This window comes from Hevea brasiliensis, chromosome 15 (assembly GCF_030052815.1).
Source record: "Hevea brasiliensis isolate MT/VB/25A 57/8 chromosome 15, ASM3005281v1, whole genome shotgun sequence".
Classification (NCBI taxonomy): Eukaryota; Viridiplantae; Streptophyta; class Magnoliopsida; order Malpighiales; family Euphorbiaceae; genus Hevea; species Hevea brasiliensis.
The window spans coordinates 64,861,323-64,881,083 of record NC_079507.1 but is presented as its reverse complement, the minus strand read 5'-3'; the positions used below and the strand labels follow the sequence as shown (position 1 = coordinate 64,881,083).

The 19,761-nt window shown below is 32.4% G+C and overlaps 3 protein-coding genes across 8 annotated transcripts; 2 read left to right on the top strand and 1 right to left on the bottom strand.

Moving 5' to 3' along the window:
- The first annotated feature begins 1,708 nt into the window (after window positions 1–1,708).
- Window positions 1,709–8,469, top strand: LOC110672192 (uncharacterized). 6 transcript variants are annotated; one of them, XM_021834904.2, is made up of 11 exons: window positions 1,709–2,069; window positions 2,979–3,088; window positions 3,304–3,435; window positions 3,514–3,587; window positions 3,686–3,791; window positions 4,657–4,725; window positions 5,239–5,303; window positions 5,398–5,496; window positions 6,614–6,713; window positions 6,792–6,870; window positions 7,987–8,469. In XM_021834904.2, the coding sequence occupies exons 1-10, from the start codon at window positions 1,919–1,921 to the stop codon at window positions 6,852–6,854; spliced, it is 969 nt and encodes a 322-aa protein (XP_021690596.1). In that variant the 5' UTR covers window positions 1,709–1,918; the 3' UTR covers window positions 6,855–6,870; window positions 7,987–8,469. The 6 variants fall into 6 exon arrangements, 5 of the variants coding, with proteins under 5 accessions (XP_021690596.1, XP_021690597.1, XP_021690598.1 ...); XM_021834905.2 differs by having other exon boundaries at window positions 7,984–8,469; XR_009144109.1 differs by lacking the exon at window positions 6,614–6,713.
- LOC110672193 (protein GRIM REAPER) lies at window positions 7,544–8,318 on the bottom strand. The gene has a single exon (XM_021834907.2). The coding sequence runs from the start codon at window positions 8,316–8,318 to the stop codon at window positions 7,872–7,874; it is 447 nt and encodes a 148-aa protein (XP_021690599.2). The 3' UTR covers window positions 7,544–7,871.
- Window positions 8,470–10,267: 1,798 nt separating the features above from the next.
- Window positions 10,268–14,990, top strand: LOC110672205 (dynamin-related protein 5A). Its single transcript, XM_021834919.2, has 8 exons — window positions 10,268–10,699; window positions 11,231–11,422; window positions 11,556–11,762; window positions 11,910–12,338; window positions 12,708–12,935; window positions 13,026–13,221; window positions 13,652–14,342; window positions 14,542–14,990. The coding sequence occupies exons 1-8, from the start codon at window positions 10,343–10,345 to the stop codon at window positions 14,726–14,728; spliced, it is 2,487 nt and encodes an 828-aa protein (XP_021690611.1). The 5' UTR covers window positions 10,268–10,342; the 3' UTR covers window positions 14,729–14,990.
- The last annotated feature ends 4,771 nt before the right edge of the window (window positions 14,991–19,761 follow it).

Sequence of the window (19,761 nt, the reverse complement as noted above, 5' to 3'; positions counted from 1 at the left end):
AGAATTTTTCTCTGGTGGGCAAGTTTCCTTTTTAGTTTCATTTTTGAAAAGAGCATTTGAGGGTAAAGTGTCTTTTCATTCAGGAGATGATCTCAGATCAGCTTTGATTGGAGGACTATTCACTATTGCATTGAAAATTTGAAATCTGTAACACTGTTTGGATATAAAGGAAGAGGAAAGAAAATAAATTAAGGGAAATTATTTTTCTTTGTTTGGAAATGAAAAAATAAGAGAAAAAAGAAAAATAAAAACTATTTTACTTTTGTTATTTTATTTAATTTGGAGAGAAAATAAAATAACAAAAGAAAAATTTAGATTTCAATTGATGAAATTATATATATATTTTTTATTTTAACTCTTTAAAAAATTTATAAAATTAGGAGTAAAATAATAATTTAAAAAAAGTATTAATTTATTTTTCTTTTTATCTCTTTTTAAATATGAAAAAATAAAATTTATTTTTCTTTTCTTTATTATTTTTCTCCTATTTAAAAAAAAATAAAATAAAAAAATATTTTCTTTCTATTATTTTCCTTTTTTTTTTTTTTTCATTATATGTCTAAACATAGCGTAAGAGTTTGCGTTCGTATATCCTGAGGATGGTGGAAGCAGTTAGCAAAAATTTAGTTGAACTGAAATATTCTGATTTGGTTACAAGAAATCATATATATATATATATATATAACTTTATCTTAAAAAAATCACGTGCCATATTTTTTTTCTTTTATTTTAATATTTTTATATTAAAAAAATTAACTTATTATAAATATTCAAATTTTAATTATTAAAATTTTATTTAAAAAAGTTAGCCAAAATTATTTTTATTACAGTTTTTTAAAAATTTAAAAATTCTTAAGTTTATAATTTCATATTATAAAACTTTGCTCATTATGCTATATATCTTTAAAATTAATTTTTTAAAGTTAAATTTTGATTAAATTAAAAAAGGTGAATTATTTTTTTAAAATTATATTAATACATATAAATAATTGTTTATTAAAAAATTATTTATAAAATTTAAATATTTGCTTTTTGAAAATATTTTCTTATATTTAAAATCTAAAAATTTTAATAATGATACTTAAAAATAACAGTGGTATATGTATTTTTTTAACCTTTATTTATTCTTTTATTGATATATAACAAAAGATAATTTATTAATCAACTAAATTTCAAATTTAAAAATTAAAGTTTTATAATATTTATCAAATACAAAATTATATCAATTTTTTTAAGAAACAAAAATATAACAATAGCTATAAAAATTTTATTTGTTAATATAAAATAAAATTATTATTAATTAAATTTATTATTAAAAAAATTTTATAATATAATTTTAAAATATAAAAAAATAAATATAAATTAAATTATTAAGGTAAAATAAATAGTTTCAATAGTATTTTAATAAATTGAATTGATAATAGAAGACTGAAATTTTATTAAAAAAATTCTCAAAATTTCAAATATTATGGCTTCGATTAAAAAAATTATTTAGAAAAAAAATAATTTTCTTATAATTATATTATTTTTTATATGATTTTTTCTCTTAAAATAAATTTTTTATTTTAAATTAAAAAAATTAAATTCTTTTACTTAAGTTTTTAAATATGAAAATCGATAAAAATAAATTAATTATAAAATTTTAATTTTTAAATGGGTATATGTTCAGTCTATATATATATATATATATATATATATAATTAGGATCTGATTTTCAACATTATTTAATTTAATTTTTATTAACTTAGCCCATGAAAAAAGATCGAACGTATTTCCAAAAAAGATTTTACCAAGGCAGTAACTAACAGTAACACGTTCAGTTTAACAAGGCGGCCGTTTTAGCCAACTGGAGAACCGACATGCATGATAATTCTACACCACTAGCTCAGCTCCTCTGTGAGCAGCTCGTGTACTAGCAATGGCCGCCGGCGGCTCCTCAACGACTACCTGGCTTCTGAGAGGAGCATTTCAAGCTTTAGCACTATCTCACCCTCTTCGCAGAACCACCATTGTCTCTTTCTATGGAACTTCTCGCTCTCTTCCTCTTATCGCTCCTATGAGAAACTCAGGTTTATGACTTGATTATTCATGCCCGATGCTTAGATTTTCCTTCACTCACTTAAAGCATGTTTTTGTGCTGATTTTAGGAGAAAACTTGCGTCATCACTAACCCATTTAGTTAATTTAGGGCAAATTACTGTTGTTGGATTTTTCTTTAAGCTGAACTGAAAGGGTACTGGTGTTTGATGAAATGCCTAACTTAGATATAGTATAATGAAGTTTTCATTCAATCCCATTTTGGTCGATAAAGAAATTGTTGCCAATGTTGCCTATATTATATGGTATAGCTGCCGAGTGAGATCGCTGCAATTTGACTCTGAGCATAATCGAAGTAAGTTATGCGCTTTCTTATAGTTTTCTAACAATCTTGCAAGTATTATTGGAGCACCATTTTTTTATGGGCTGGGTTAGGGGGGTCGCTTAGAAGATAAGCGAGGAAATTGTTTAGGCAATGGAATACTGAAGCATGATGAAGAATCACGTAAGCCTTCTGAGAAATTTGTTTTAACTGGAGTATGGGGGCTAGATAATTGAATGTTGGATTTTCTATAATAATAGAGGTTTCCTGAACACCTGATCAGAATGGTCAATTTCAAGATTGACACAAGTCTCCTAATGTTTCTCCAAATTCTACTAAATTATGTTAATTTTATGTGCCAGAAATCCTCATAATGATCACTTGGTGCAATATTAGATAACCTAAGTGCTGAAACGTTTGGTGAAAGCCTCATGGATCAGTTCTGGGATTGAACTCTTAAACATGAATAGTGGAAATTGGGAATAGGCAGATATGCATTGTAACTATCTATTATATCTTTTATCAAATATTGCTTACTATTTATGGGTTTATGGTGTATGCAAGACTTTGATTTGTATCTAACAACATTGCTTACATCTCCCAATACAATATGCAATAGCCTTGGGGATATGTCACTTGGCACAAGCCATGAAGGGGCAAGTTAATGATTTACTCAAGGGTGTGGGAGACAGAAGTGTCAATGAAGAAGTGAAGTTTATTGTCGACATGGTATTTCGGAACCCTTTTTAAATAATTTTCTGACTACATTTGCCTTTAGGAGCTTGTGATCATGTGATTTCTTTGTTTCCCTTCGGCAATCAGAAAAATATTGCTTAGATTTTGTTTCTGTCTAAAAAAAATTAAGGCCTTCATCAATGAGAAAATAAACTTTCCCTAATCTTAATCTTTTCATTATTTTTTTTCTTTTTTTATGCTTTTTGCAGGCTAGAAGGGCATCATCAAGAAGAGAAGTTCTCCATACAGATTTTCTCACCCCACCAACATTGAAGGATTCAATGCTTCAATTAGAAAAACTAACTGACATTAAAGCAGTTGCTCAGGGAGGATATCCACAGGTTTAACTAAATGAGGTCTTTTTTTAAAAAAAAAAAATAATCTTGATTATCCATTGATTTATCTCCCAAATCCCCTAGGCTGAACGTTGCCGGCTTTCTGTTGGACATGCAGAAGTGCTGACGAATGATCCAGATATAATTGCAGCATTGAGGTAAGTTGTATTGACCTCCAATGTAACAAACTGTAATTCCACTTTAAATTTTCTGATGCTTTTGATTTTATTTTCTTTAACATCTTGATTCTTTCCAGTGTGACAGGGAACTTTTCATTCCAACCCTGTTCTCATGGTGACTTCCTTGGTGCAATTCTAGGTACAGGGATCTCCAGGGAAAAGGTTGGGGATATTATCTTGCAGGTATTATCATCATTGTACTTTGGGTTCTTTGGCTAACCATTTAAGGTTTGTGACTATGAAATTTATTGCTTAAAATCCATCTAGGTCCTTTATGAGAAGTAAAATGTACTATAAGAGACTTATACTGTGTTCACTGATTACTGCTTCGTGGCACCGCTGGTGTTATTTGACGCATTTCTGTTATGTTCATATCTTTCAAGTTAACCATCTTTTGGAATCGTGTCCAGAACTTGTTCCTTTATGAAAAGTAACCTGGACACGAAGAGACAAAAAATCCAAGTTGAGATGGTATAAGGTCACTAAGTTAGCTTGATGAATTAGAATGATTGCTCATACTTGGTTCATGTCTAAGTCTATCTTCAAATTTCTGCTTGAGCACAGCTTGAAATTTCCATTAAAGTTAGTGGAATCTCTAAATTGGAGCTCAAACTCAAGTTTAAGGCTGAATTAAACTAAGTATGGATTAGAAAAGTCTAAATTTTTTTTTTTTGGAAAATGACAATGGGAAATAGGAATTCAAAACAAAAAGAGGAAAAGACTTGTTCACCTAGTAATTCATTTACATATGTGCATGTGTTTCTAGCCTACAGAGCTAAGCAGTAGTAACTAGGAAGCTTAAGTTTAACCTAAAGAGCCAGAGAGAGAGAGAGAGAGAGAGAGAGAGAAGAAGCCCAGTTTATGAGCAGCTTGATCTGTACATGTGCAAGCTTCAGATATTCTGATTGGGTTAGCCACAAAATTATTCATTGATGCTTGATATTGCAGCTAATCGGCTAATCTCTAGTCAGTTATGATATCCAGGATGAATCTTTGTTGCCTGGAGTTAACTTTTTCTGTTTCATGTCGTGTTTTAATCATTGTCCAGGGAGAGAAAGGGGCTCAAATCCTTCTTGTTCCAGAACTTGTTGACTTTATTATGTCGTCACTGGACAAGGTAGTTTTCTACTTGCTTAAGCAATGAATTTTTGTGAATGCCTTCAGTTTTCTGAATAGGTTTTAAATTCTACAAAAGTATATAGTTTTTCCTCATTCTATAGAACCTATCATAGTGAACATTGCTGCCGTAGTTGTCTCTAATAACACTTCATTCAATCAGAATTTGAGTCTTCCTTTCTTTTTCCATTTATATGGGTTTGGCGATTTGATTGCATTGGCTGTTGCGTTGAAGGCAATTTCTCATGTTGCATAGATATTGATAGGAAAAAGTTCCAACTTATTATGGCTTAATAAATTTCAGTGAAAATATTATGTAATTATTAGTGGAATGAGAACAAATCTTGTTGGACAAAATGCACTAGCTGAATAAGGCTGCATTTCTTACTTTGTGTCTCAAAAAATACATGGATTAGAAAATTTATTCTCATAGGGCACACATTTGAAATTGATAGCTCTTGATATGATGCTACTCCATGCTCATCTATGTTTTTATTGCCTATTTCTCTTGCAGGTTGGTAATGTTTCAGTTTCTTGTGCAAGAATACCATTGCTTGCTCTTGAATATGAACCTCCAAGGTTGCAATCTAACTTACTGGGCATTTTCTGCATAATTATGAACATGTTCTTATCTGACTTCAGTTAAATATTGTGTATTTCTTGCCATTTTCAGGACTAAGACATTTAAAACCATTGAAACATCACTTAGGGTTGATGCCCTAGCTAGTGCAGGATTCAAGATTTCACGGTCAAAACTAGTTGATTTGATTAGGTACAACCTGTTTTTCTTATATGGGCATTATCCCATGATTTTCCACTTGGCTGTAAGTTACAATAACGTACTATGCTGTCACTTTTGCTGCTTGTCAAGACAGATATTCAATTTAAGCAATATTACGCATGCATCCACCAGATATGCTTCCATGTATCCATGTTGAATAATTGAATTATTTTTGGCTGTTTTCCTCTATTTCCACCAGTGAATAGCTTTTTGTCAATCATTATCAGTTAGGTTTGTAGATAGACTGTCACATATAGGAGTAGTTACAGTAGTTAGCAAGTGGCGGGGGGGTTGTAACAGTTAGAATTAAAGAATGGGCTGTAACTGTAATAGTAGAATGGGCTGTATGAATACATCTAGAAGGCTGCATGTAGGGATATTCCTGAACTGATATCAATGCAAATTACCTCTTTTCTTTCTTCTATTCCTCCTTTCCTTTCTTTCTCTAATTCATCTCTAATTTCTCTTCTTTTCTGTGATTAAGAACCTGGTTACATGACACAAACTTGTTGTACCAATTGCTTTAAAAATTTACCGCATGATTAAACAACTTTAGCTGGATCTCGTTTTTAACCTTAGAAAACACCTTCCTAATCATCTTTTTTGGTTGATGACTCTGCACAAGTCTATTGGATCATTTGGATATTTGGTACTCGTAGCTAAACTATAAATTTGTTGAAATCATTTCAGTTGAAGTTATGGTCATATAATAAATTAATAGAATTTTCAACAAGCCTAAGTTTTGGAATTTCCTGGTTTCACTTTGTTTTTTTTGGGTCTTGATTACAATTGGAATTTGAATCAGAGAAAATAGTGGGAACCCAATAAATCCATAACCCAAAAAAAAAGTGAACTCTCAAAACATTAGAAATTATGACATGACAACCATTTGTTTCAGCCTTTAGAATGATATACATCTCTGTTATTCAGGTTTCAATATATAGCAAGTCATTGTGATACCTTACTTCTAGATGAATAGCAATTTGGCAGTTGGGAGTGTCGATTTTATTTGGGAAGTTTTATTAATATGTTCTTTGCGAGTCATAGATGGTTTAACGGTGAGGATGCCCAACTTGGTCAAGATATGCATAAAATTCTCTCCTTGCAGTAACAGGGATGTGCGCGTGAATTGGACTACCATCACAAAAAATAATACTACACTGAAAACTGGTGATATTGTTTCAGTTAGTGGAAAAGGAAGACTTAAGGTCATCTACTGAACTTTATGTTCGAACTGCTTTTATTATTTAGGCCATTATTCTGATGCATGAATTGTTTTAATTCAGATAGGAGAAATAAATTCTACAAAGAAAGGAAAGTTTGCAGTTGAGCTCATTCGTTATCTGTGAGCACCAGCATGTGGTGGTAATTTAATATCACTCGTTTACTCTGGTTGGTTCCTTGAGGATGACAGCTTCTTCTAACGTAAAGCAAGGGTTTTTCTTACTAGCCATGGTTCTTTTGTAAAACATCAACATAAAGCATAGCTTGAACTATGATTTACTTCAATATCAGCCTTTGTAAGATAGAGTTCTGAACTGGGTAATGATCTGATTCACTTGTCACAAATACAGGGGTAGATTATATTAACTTTTTGACGATGTAAATTTTGTTTTCATTTTGTATTGAAAGCATTGATAATTTAGTCTTGCAACCTTCTGTTGTTCTGCACCCCTCCTTTCCTATCCCCATCGTGCCATTTCTGCCTGTTTTTCTACACAGAATAAAGATGACAATGGAAGCCAACTGTGTTATACTGCCACTTTACTTAAACCAAGAGAAAATTTGCATCTGTTATTAATTTCACTAATGTACTACGAGTTTGTCTTGCTAAAATTCACCCACAATATATGCTCCCACCTTATTATATGAGTCATGAGTCCACATATGTACGAGAGAAGTAATTTAAGACATTTTATCTCATAGTGTCTTAACTCTTACTCTTAATGATAGACTACTTGCTTGTAGAACAAGTGTCAGGATTCAAATCTTACCTTCAAATAAATAATAATAAAAAAACAGTCGAAAATCAATATCTTTCAATATGTTTTTGAATGATAACTTTCTACAAACGAACATAACTTAAGAATCACCTTGAAACAGGCGTCTTTTTCTTTATTAGTGACACAAACTTGTTCATGTATACTGCTGACTGAAGAAATACAAAAACTCAAGCTTGTTAATAAAGTACAAAAGCATGCACTTAAACTAGTACTCTGAACTCTCCCCTATATAAAAAAATGCTGCCCAAGCCAGAAAATATCAACTGATAATCTCTGACAAATTATCATTCATTTCTTTCTTTATAAATCCATCTATATGTGTGTGTGTGTGCGTGTGTATTATGCACTAAATACATAATTTTTTTAAGCATACCCACATGATCCATAGCTGCATGAAGTCCCTGGAGCACATATTTTGTTGCACTTGCCACAGTGATCATTATTATTTGCAACGCTAACACAACTTCCTTGGCAGCAGAGCTTTCCAAAGCTGCACTTGTTACCACAGTGGCCACAGTTGTTTTCATCTCCTAGAACATTCCTGCAATGCGTCTTGCAGCACTGCAACAAGCTTGTGCCATTGTTCGCAGAGACTCCATTACATATGTTGTAAGTACTGGGATTGCAATGTGCACCTTTTTTTATTACCCTGGCTAAGAACCTGCTTCTTGACCTGAGATTGGGTAGAGGAGTGTCCAGAACATACTCTTCATCGTCTTCGATATCGGTGGATAGAGATTTCTGAGTATGCAGGATCAGTAGTACAAAGATTGAGAGAATGGTAGTGAGCTTGAGTAGAGAAGGAGCCATTCTCTATCTTTCCCTGAAATAGGAAATTTGTCTACGGAAGTGTAAAGTAAGGGAGGTGCAAGGAGGGTATTTTAAACTGAAAGTTTGTGAAGAAATTATTCCATGATCCAAGGGAAAATGAAAAGCTTGCTGCCTCTAAAGTTTTAATTAAGCAGAGATTATTAAATTGTTAATTAGTTTGAGCATTCTTTATTAATGATAGAACTCTAGATTCTTGGCTGAGTTCATTAAATATTGCTTTGACTAATTCGAATGAAAGGCTGGCTCTCTGCATTGGTTTGAACAACCCATTTTATTTTGTTATTATTTATTTAAAATTAGGCTATGGTAAGAGTAATCCTTTAATTTGTGCTAATAGCATAGAAATCTTAGGGTAAATTTTAGAACTTTATCTTAGTAATATTGGAGTCATTTTACAAATTTACATATTAATCAGAGTCAATTATATATAAAATAAATTAATATATTTACAAAATTTTAATTAACTATATAATTCTTGTAAAATTCAATAACCTTGTTAAATTCAGGATTAATTGATGAAAAAGAAATAAAAAATTTTCTTTGAAAACCATGGTAAAAAGTAGGATACTTGGAGGAAGTCTTATCAGTGGTTTGAGTGTTCTTATCACAAAATAGTATTACCACTTGCTAGTTATTTGCTTGACCCTGAAGGCTATGTCGCCGGTGAACGTGCGAAGGATCTTCTTTCCCGGCGGCAAATGCGTTGAAGCCACCATTGATCCACGCTTCCCAACACATATTCACACCCAATCAACTTGGATACGTGGCACACTATCATTCGTTTACAGTTAACGAATAAGCTTCGCTCTTCGAACAGATCTTAATGACTTTTTTTTTTTTTTCACCCATCCCCAACCGAGATTGCGCGTGTTGACTCAGTAACCCATTAAATATTTTTTTTCTTCAAAAATAATTCCTTTTCATGTGCAAATAATTTCCATAGTTTCTTATTATTATATTTAATTTTTATTTTTCTAAATAAAATGGATATATAAATATTTGCACACTTCATACCCGCACATATTTAAAAATATTTCATTACACGTATCGAGATCAAAACTTATGATAAAAAAAATAATAATAATAAATTATTTTAAATCTATATTCATTTTAAATTCATTTATAAATACTCAGACTTTATATAATTGAAACAATATTTCAAAATAATTAAGTTTTTATTATTGTCCCACATGATAATTAAGGGTGCATTGCTTGACTTTGAATCCAACTGAAAGTTTAGTTTATAATTTATTTATTTATTTATTTTATAAAACATGGACATAAGCTAATGACATTTTCTAGACAATATATGACTTAGACACTTCATTGCTCTTAATTGTACAGTTCCTATAAGAATTAATTAAGAAAAATGTAGTATTTGGAAAAAAATAATTTTTACAATTAAGATAATGTATCATTAGCAAATGCCTAATGCTAATGGGCATGGTGGTATGGTATCCATGTGCACAAAACATGGAAGTTGCGGTGGAAGGCTTAAAGGCTAGAGGGTTCCTTCATCAGCGCCATAGAGCAATTGCCTCAAGAAAGAAATCTACCTTTTTGGTCGTTGACAATTGGCTGCATCCAAGTGTAATAATTTGCTCATTAATTTAGGAAACATGTCTATTTTAATACGATTCTTAATTTTCGGATTTCATTCTGATTTTTCTTTAGACGGTAACATAACAATCTCTTTAAACATTTTTATTATATTTTTGGAATAGAAATTTCTTTATTTTTATTTCTAGCTCATGGTGTTAAATTCTGCTTTACTGGCTCGGTTGGGGATTGATGGGTATCATAGGATGAAGGACAAAAAGGAAGCCCATGGTAAACTTTAGACAACCCAGAGATACTAGCCTGGGCAAAGGCCCAATGTTTTGTGGCCCAAAACGGTCAGAGCTAACGTCTCTTCTATCCCCAAAAAATTCAAATTCAAATTCAAAACTGCACTCTTCAGGCTCCATCCCTCTCCCCCTTTGTGATTTCTCTTGAATCTTACAATGGCTACTGGAAATGCTTACCTGACTACACCCACAAAAACCCCATCATCGACGTCCTCTTCGTCCCTCACAAGGAAACAACAGAACCCAAACTCCACCACCACCACCACCTCCTCTTCCAGCTCCAGATTCGAGGCCTACAATCGCTTGCAAGCGGCCGCCGTAGCCTTCGGCGAGAAACTCCCTATCCCTGAGATCGTAGCACTTGGTGGACAATCTGATGGCAAGAGTTCACTTCTTGAAGCGCTACTCGGCTTCCGCTTCAATGTCCGCGAAGTCGAGATGGGCACCCGCAGGCCCCTCATTCTTCAGATGGTCCATGATCCTACTGCTCTTGATCCCCGTTGTCGTTTTCAGGTCCATTTTTTGCATTCTCATTTTGTATTTCATTTGTTTTGTGAGTGTTTGTGTGGGTTTTCATTTTTTTATTTTTAGTTTTTGTATCTTGCAGTGTTTAGGGTTTTTATTTTGGGCAACTAGGTTATTGGGTTCTAACAATTGGGGATTTGCATTTCTGTTTGGTTTCTGAGAGATTTAGAAAAACGAGATATTGGTTACTTCCAAACTGAATCCAGTTAAACTAAATTCGTCCATATTGGTTCTATTTATGTATGCATATATATGCGTTCGTGCTGCGCATGTCTGCAGCTGTACTACATTTTCAGAATTTGCTTTCCCGTTCAATAATTCTTTGCAGCTAAAAAATTATCAGGTTTTCTTGGATTTAAGATGGCTGACATTAATAGCCTTTGATTAAATCCTGATGAATGTGTATGCTACTTTGCTTTGACTGGTATCTCTTTTGTATTATTAGTTTATTACTTGCCTCTTTGACAAGCTTTAGTGTTTCTAATCATACAAGTTACTGAAAGCTAACAATGAAAACAGGAAGAGGATTCTGAGGAATACGGAAGCGCTGTTGTGTCAGCCACAACAATTGCAGATATTATAAAATCACGTACAGAAGCACTTTTGAAAAGGACTAAAGCTGCAGTTTCTTCTAAGCCTATTGTAATGAGAGCTGAATATGCACACTGTCCTAACCTAACCATTATTGATACCCCGGGCTTCGTTCTTAAGGTGAATTATGTCTTGTATTGAAGTTATTGTAGAGGACAAAATTGGCTACTTTTATTATTATTATTATTATTATTATTATTATTATTATTATTATTATTATTATTTTCAAGGTTCTTAACGATTTGAAAAGCAGGCAAAGAAGGGAGAACCAGAGAAAACTCCAGAAGAAATTCTTTCGATGGTGAAGTCATTGGCTAGCCCTCCCCACCGCATTCTCTTATTCCTTCAACAGAGCAGTGTGGAATGGTGCTCATCCCTGTGGTTGGATGCAATTCGGGAGATTGATCCAAGCTTCAGAAGGACAATAATAGTTGTCTCCAAATTTGACAATCGGCTCAAGGTAATCCTATATTCATCTTCGTGTTTAATGGCTGAATAAAGAAATCTTTTTCAATGTTGCAGAACTCTATTTTTGTAACTTAACCGTAGCACTGCACTTGTATGTTGTAACACATGATTCTGATTGTAAGAGTTTCTATCATTCCAGGAGTTTAGTGACCGGTGGGAAGTGGACCGATATTTGAGTGCAAGTGGGTACCTTGGTGAGAGTACTCGTCCATTCTTTGTGGCTTTACCAAAGGACAGAAGCACCATCTCAAATGATGAGTTCCGCAGGCAAATATCTCAGGTGGACTCAGAAATTGTACGTCATTTGCGCGAGGGTATTAAGGGAGGGTTTGATGAAGAAAAGTTTAGGCCCTATATTGGTTTCAGCAGTCTGAGAGACTATTTGGAATCAGAGCTGCAAAAGAGATACAAAGAAGCTGCTCCTGCAACCCTAGCTTTACTTGAGCAACGCTGTAGTGAAGTTACCTCTGAGTTGGCAAAAATGGATTCAAAAATATTGGCAACTTCTGATGTTGCTCAGCTGCGCAGATCTGCAATGCTGTGCACAGCTTCTATTTGCAGTAATGTGGTTAGTGATTCGTTTGGCCATTTTGGAAATCGTTATAGACCATTTGTAATTTCTTGTCAGGGTAGATATACCATTCTTTCACATAATATTTTAGTTAGTTAGAACTTAGAAATGTTCTTCCATTGCTGGTTATCAAAGATTTCTCAGTGTAGTTTTCTACTTTCTATGATTGCTTTTCATTTTATTCATGTTATATTTCATTATAGGTTTGTCCTTCAATAACACATTGCACCTGGAAATAAATATTTCCTCAACTTGAAGAAAGCAATATAAGTTAGCAGTTCCATTTTTCATTACATAAGAAAGTCTGTAGTTTGTAAAGTTTTCATTGAATTATAAATTTTTGGTGGCCTTTGTTTGCTGGTGAAGGGAGCTTTGATTGATGGAGCAGCAGATCCTGCACCAGAGCAATGGGGGAAAACAACAGAAGAGGAGAAGTCAGAGAGTGGTATTGGGAGTTGGCCAGGCGTCACTGTCATCATAAAACCTCCTAATGCTACTCTTAGGCTCTATGGAGGGGCTGCTTTTGAAAGAGTGATACATGAGTTCAGGTGTGCTGCATATTCCATTGAATGCCCCCCAGTGTCAAGGGAGAAGGTAATTATTTTCAAAACGAGTTTTTCTAGGTAACCCATTCTAGTGTATGTGAATCTGATTATAGTAGTACATTTTTCATTCTCCAAACAGGTGGCAAATATATTGCTTGCCCATGCTGGCCGAGGAGGGGGCAGAGGTGTAACAGAAGCTTCTGCAGAGATTGCCCGTGCTGCTGCCCGGTCATGGCTTGCTCCTCTTCTTGACACTGCTTGTGATAGGCTTGCCTTTGTTTTGGGGAATCTCTTTGATCTTGCTCTGGAAAGAAATCGTGTTCGTGACTCAGAATGTGAGAGGCTGTTGTCTTCGCTGTACTAGACTAAGTTGTTTGATACATTTTTGTTTTCTTTTGCAAACCTATGAAGGGACAAGTTATGGTAGTTTCCTGTTATGAATAGTGCATGCGATGCTTATTGGACAATGAATAATCATCTAGGGAGAACATCATTAGCCAAATGTATGTGTCTTACTGTTAGCGTGTAGAACTTCTTTGACTGTACATCACATGAGATCCTACAACAACAGTGAATCTTTAGTTATTTCCCTCTCATTGTCTCTATATTCTATTCACGTTCAAATCCTGAGATATCGATGACAGCATCTAAGCAGTTTGTATTGACTGCAACATTTTTCTCTTTTCTGATCTTTTTGTTAGTTTTCTTAATGCTAATTGTTTCCAAATGATTTGCAAACTGTGGGTTGCTTTTCCAATTGTGCAGATGCAAAGCAAAGTGGAAATATGGATGGATATGTTGGGTTTTATGCTGCCTTAAGGCATGCTTACAATCGATTCATAAAGGATCTGGCCAAACAATGCAAGCAATTAGTTAGACATCATCTTGATTCAGTTACCAGCCCATATTCTCAGGTTTGTTATGAGAATGAATTTCAAGGAGGCTTTGGCTCAAGTGGGACATCTATTTTTAAATTGAACCAAGCATCTGCTGGTTCATTTTATTTTGAGCTATCAGATGCCTGGGAATCATCTCATGATGAAACAATGAGAGACCAAGAGAACATACCTCCAGAGAAGAATGTACAGCAAACCACTCCAGGAAAAGGAGCAGAAGCTAGAGAAGCTCTCAAAGAAAGCCAAATGACTGTGCCCGAGACTCCATCTCCTGACCAACCATGTGATGTTGCATATGGTGGGGCGAAGAAGGAGCATGGAAACTGCATTGAAATTGGACCAAGAAAGCGGATTTCAAGAATGACAGGAAATAGTAATGAACTTTTAAGAGTTCAAAATGGTGGCAGTCTTCTATTTGGAAATGTGGATAGTGGTTCAAGATCGCGCTCAGCTTACTCAGAAATTTGCTCATCTGCTGCACAGCATTTTGCACGGATACGTGAAGTTCTTGTTGAGAGAAGTGTGATGTCAACCTTGAACTCCGGATTTCTGACCCCCTGGTGAGTTTCCTTTGTCTTCTAAAATTAATTTGAATCAAAATGAGCATATGCATAATGAATTAAAAAAAAACATGCATGGTGAGTAATGCACCATGAGCACTTTATATTGTGATATTCAGGGATGAACGTTTTGGTCTCTACTTCCTTTCTAGAACTGCATTGTTGGTTCTAAATTTTTCATTTTGTTTTGCTTGTACAGCCGGGATCGGCTAGTTGTGGCACTTGGGTTGGATTTGTTTGCTGTGAGTGATGAGAAATTTTTGGACATGTTTGTTGCACCTGGTGCCATTGATGTGCTACAGAATGAGCGACAATCTCTTCAGAAGCGTCAGAAAATACTCCAGTCCTGCTTGAACGAGTTCAAAAGTGTCGCTCGTGCTCTGTGATGGCAGCCTAGTTCCACATCTAGCAAATGTTTCACTTCCTAGTGAACATGCAAAGTTCACACGCCAGGGCCCTACTTATTAATCTCTAAGCTTTGTTATAGATGGAACCATTTCATTATTTGATAACCGAGTTATCATTCCTGTAATACTTGCAAAAATTTTGGTTCCTGCTATTGTGGACACTGTACAGAATATGGTTTCTATGATGCTCAATTTAAATTGATGCGTCAAATATCAACTGGGAAACTGCCAATTTATGTTCTTTTCCTGAAATCATTTTGCCCCCTTCCAGGCTACCGCTTCTAGCGCAAATATCAAAGTCAGGACCTTTGTTCGAGTAAAGCCCATTTCACTAGCCCTAGCCCAATGTAATTTACAAACAGATGCTAACCAACCCATTCATTCGTGCATTGCAAATGCTGAGTGGGGATTCAATCTGGTTCGATTTAATGACAATGAAAATTGTGAGTGTTAGCATAATTACAGTAATTAACATGATTATAAGAGATTTGTGTAATATAATTACAACAATTAGCATGATTATAGGAGATTTATGTAGTATAATTATAGCAATTATTATTCTTATTTAAATTAGCTTATATTTTCATGTATAAATAGATGTAATAATTTTGTAAATAAGACACGAGTTCGGTGGAATTAAATGAAGCAACTTTTTTTTTTTTCCAATTTGATGAAAGATGGCACTTGGTTTTGCTGTAAATGAAGACAAACTTATGAGTGATGTGACATCTTATAGAACAAAACACAATGTCAATAAAAAAGCAGATACTCAAGTGTGGAGATGGAACCCATTATTCCAGCTAGTTAAGAGTTATGAAGTTTAATTTTTCATTCTGAGAAGACAGTAGCTAAATATTCTCTCAACTTTTTCAATGATCGCATGGGAAGTTTGATTCTCTTAATTGTGTGCTTGGAATACATTCTGAAATTATGATGCCAAGTTTGATTTGATGGGTATAAATTATTTAAAAAACAAAAATAAGGTTTTATTTGTTATAATGGAGGTGAGTTTAGGAATTTCCGCCAAAACAAAATTGAAAGAATCTTAGCAGTAAACACCAAAAAATTGGAAGTTATTAGCATACGAGTTAAATCAGAAATAATTTATGAAATAGATATCATTATATATTTAGTAATTCAATAATTAATTTTATTTAATTTAAAAAAAAATGGTGATGTTATATCAAAATTTTTACTGGTGGAATAATATTGTCATCACATTACAATCGTTATGTCAAGAGTAAGTTTAAATATTATAGATATGTTCACCTATCATATCACCTTAAACTTCAAATTCAAGTTTCTGGTAAAATTATTTTAGATACTATTTATTTTTCACATATTGTTAACATCCTATATTGGTTTGGGATAGAGGTAATATTTCCTTTATATAATTTTAACCATTACTTCTCCCTTGAGTTAGTTTTTGGAGGTGAGTTAGACCTTACTCATTTTCTTAAGACGGTATCAAAGCCTCCTTGTAACGTCCCTGCTCCAACCACTAGAGGAATTGTCCGCTTTGGCCCATCCCATCCTGGGCCTCACGGTTTTGTCCCATAAGTGGAGAGAACTTTCCAGAAGATCAACAATCCTAAGATTTCTCTTAAACGAGCACTTTTAATCCTGGAGTTCTTTCAACTCTCCAGGCCATTCCACTAAAAGACCCCTCTAGTGATTAGTTTTCCCTATTTTAATATATGATTCGGTTCATTCTTATCCCCCATTTGGTCATAGGTCTCAAGCGAGGCCCTACTTTCAGCCACAGATTATTTTCCTTTGTCGCACGGGATGTTACACTCGTCTAATGTTTGAGCTTCTTATGATTATTTCACGCTCAAGATGTTCGATTCTCGGGGTAAGGGAGGTGTGTGTTAAGATACGACATTAATTTAGTATAGGGGTAATGTGCCCCTTATATAACTTTGGACACTAATCCCCCTTTGAGCTAACATTTGTAGATGAGTTAGATATGACCTATTTTCTTAAGACATATCACTTATTATTATTATTATTATTATTATTATTATTATTATTATTATTATTATTATCATACAAAGTAACCCCAAGGAAAGCATAATGCTGAAAAAATAAGAATCAAACCAAAGCAGAGCATGTAGAATCTTAGGCTAAGGAAGTTGACGGAGCACCAAAACAATTCATCAACCAGGGGAAGGTCCGGATAGCAGTGCTCTTTAACGTTGGATATTAAATTTTTTTACTCAAAACCCAGTAAGATACAATCTACTCGTCTGCCGCACCCCTCACACCAAACCACAAAAACATAATAGACTGAGGGTCTGTAAACAGCCCATGAACACTTGTCAAACTCTTCGAGCAAGAGCAAGGCAGATTCAATGAAATCATACATATTCATTACATATCCCAAATAATTGAACATGCAAAAGAAAGAAATAATAAATTTACTAAGGTTTTTTTGGTTGAAGTCAAAATAAATTGGGTATATATTTTTAGATATTTGATTTAATTAAATTTTATTAAAATAAATTTAAATAATTTATAATCAAATTTAAGATATATTTAAAAATTGTCAAAGTCTTAATTATTGATTCTTCGTACAGCAATGCATACATAATACACCCGACTATAAAAGAAGCACATGTCTTAATTAAGGATCGGTGGCTTTTGACTTGTGTAGTTTCATTATTATTATTATTATCATTATTATTATTATTATTTAAGTGTATGAGTTTCCTAGGAAGGTCTCTTAGGGCACACGCATAATAATAATAATAATAATAATAATAATAATAATAATAATAATAATTGGGAGCAACTCAAGGAAAAGTAGGACCACGCACCGTTTGACTTCAAAAAACCACACAATTATATGCAGTGTTTAACAATTGGTCGGTTTAGTTTATTTCAAAATTTAATTAAATTAAAATATTTTAACTCTATTTAATTTTATTTATTGAATTTTTATAGAATATTTTTTTAAATAAATAAGTATATATTTTAATAAAGCCTAATTACAAAAAAAAAAAAGAAACTTCATTAAATTATTTATAATTCAATTATTTCAATTTTCAAAAATTAGACTAAATTATTGCATTTTTATTCACTTAAGAAAAATAATTGAAATTGAAATTAAAATATATTTTAATTCATTTATTTATGAAAAATGTATTTTATTTTTTCTTTTGTTTTTCCTTTATCTTATTCTCTTCTTCTTCTATATTAAAAAAAAATAAAAAAAATTAATATATGTTTACTTTATTTTCAACTTTAATAAAATTGAAAATATTAAAAAATATGTATTTTTTATTTTAATTAATAAAATATAATTTTAAATTTAATTGATTAGATAGACTTGAAATAAATGTTTTGATTTGATCCAAATTATCATTAAATTATAATTTTACATGAACGTTTAATTAAATTACCTTATATATATATATATATATATATATATATATATATATATATATATATACACACACACTAGTTAAATGCTTGTATTTTTAATTTACAGAGAGAGCTAATAATAATTAGTAGAATTAATTAAGAAAGGAATTGGCAGGAAGATGGAAGACAAAGAGCAAAAACATGATTATGGAAGATAACTAATATATCTAATAGTGAATTGATGAAGATGTGGGTAAGTGAGAAAGCAAAATATGATATATTTTCAACTTAAATTGTGCTTAATTAGCTTTCTCATATGATCATATGCTTAGCACCAAAAAACCACCTAATTCTTGCATTTGTTTAGCATATTAGTCAAGCTGGCCAACCCAATATTATTTTAGTTATTTCTTTCTTTTTCTTCTTATTATAAATGTTATCTTACTCTTACGATGTCCATTTAATTTCAATTACAATATCATATGCGTAATGCCATTGGAGTCTCCAAAAAAATTCATAGTACCCATAATGGATAATTAAAACTAAGGTAGCAATACAATTAATTAAAAGTATTCCCATTTAAGAGTATAATTTTGTAATTTATAATTTTATGATACGGGAAATTTTAAAAAAAAAATTCTTTTTTTTTTTCTACAATAAAGATTGATCTAATGCAAACCAAATGTCCCATTATAAGTTGCAATATTACTACTAGAAGAAGGAAAGGCAGCTTGGGAATAGCTTATAACTAGCCCTACCAAAAGCTCAAACAAAGCATTGATTCATGAATGATGAACATTATTGACAATGAAATGTTATCTACAGAAGCAACTCAGTCATTCTCATGCAATCATTTCTCTCTTCATTGTATCTAATTTTACATATCTGGTGAAAGATCACATAACAATAATTTAAAATTTTGCTTTCAAATGCCTCATTCATGGACCTACTTCAACATATATCAACCATTATCCAGTACTCCCTTTGATTGCTTCTCTTCTCTTTCCACCTCTCATTTTTTTTCCCATTTTCTTTTTTCAGGTGAGGCTTCATTATTTCATAGTTAACAACCTACAATTTACCATAATATATTAATATTTCTACTAATTACTTGCATTGATTCATTGTTATTCAATCGGCTAAACTATAATGTTTACCCTACTTCAGAATTTTAAATGGCAGTAAAAAAAAATAGTATCAAGGCAGAGTTAAATGGCGAAAAAATTTCACATAATTTATTTCACTTACAAATTTTTTTTAAAATAAAAATTAATTTGTAATCACCCTTTTGTTAATTAAATTAATTAAATATTTTTTCTTATAGTAACTGAGCTTTCATAAAATCTTTAATTAAGTTAATTAAAGATTAATCTATAGTAGTAAATGGTTTTTATCAATTTCTTTATCAGGAAAGCTTTGAAAGAGTCTAATTTGTAAGAAATTAATAATCAAATTACTAATTAATAGAGTGATTGAAGTCCCAAAATGATGTGATAGAATTTAAAATTAGTGTTAGGAATACAGTGTTTCTAACTATATATATATTTTCCATTATGGTGGCTCAGCTCACTTCTTTCTTTTCAATATAGGTGACTGATCATATCTGCCCTAAAATGTTAGTGGTTGTTGTATAATGAAACCCTAGC

Coding starts and splice junctions, on each gene's coding strand:
- LOC110672192 (XM_021834904.2), top strand. CDS start 1,919: ATGGCCGCCGGCGGCTCCTCAACGACTACCTGGCTTCTGAGAGGAGCA. Junction 3,436..3,513: donor CTCAGGGAGGATATCCACAG/GTTTAACTAAAT, acceptor CAAATCCCCTAG/GCTGAACGTTGCCGGCTTTC. Junction 5,304..5,397: donor CTTGAATATGAACCTCCAAG/GTTGCAATCTAA, acceptor TGCCATTTTCAG/GACTAAGACATTTAAAACCA.
- LOC110672193 (XM_021834907.2), bottom strand. CDS start 8,318: ATGGCTCCTTCTCTACTCAAGCTCACTACCATTCTCTCAATCTTTGTA.
- LOC110672205 (XM_021834919.2), top strand. CDS start 10,343: ATGGCTACTGGAAATGCTTACCTGACTACACCCACAAAAACCCCATCA. Junction 12,339..12,707: donor CTTCTATTTGCAGTAATGTG/GTTAGTGATTCG, acceptor TTGCTGGTGAAG/GGAGCTTTGATTGATGGAGC. Junction 14,343..14,541: donor TCCGGATTTCTGACCCCCTG/GTGAGTTTCCTT, acceptor TTGCTTGTACAG/CCGGGATCGGCTAGTTGTGG.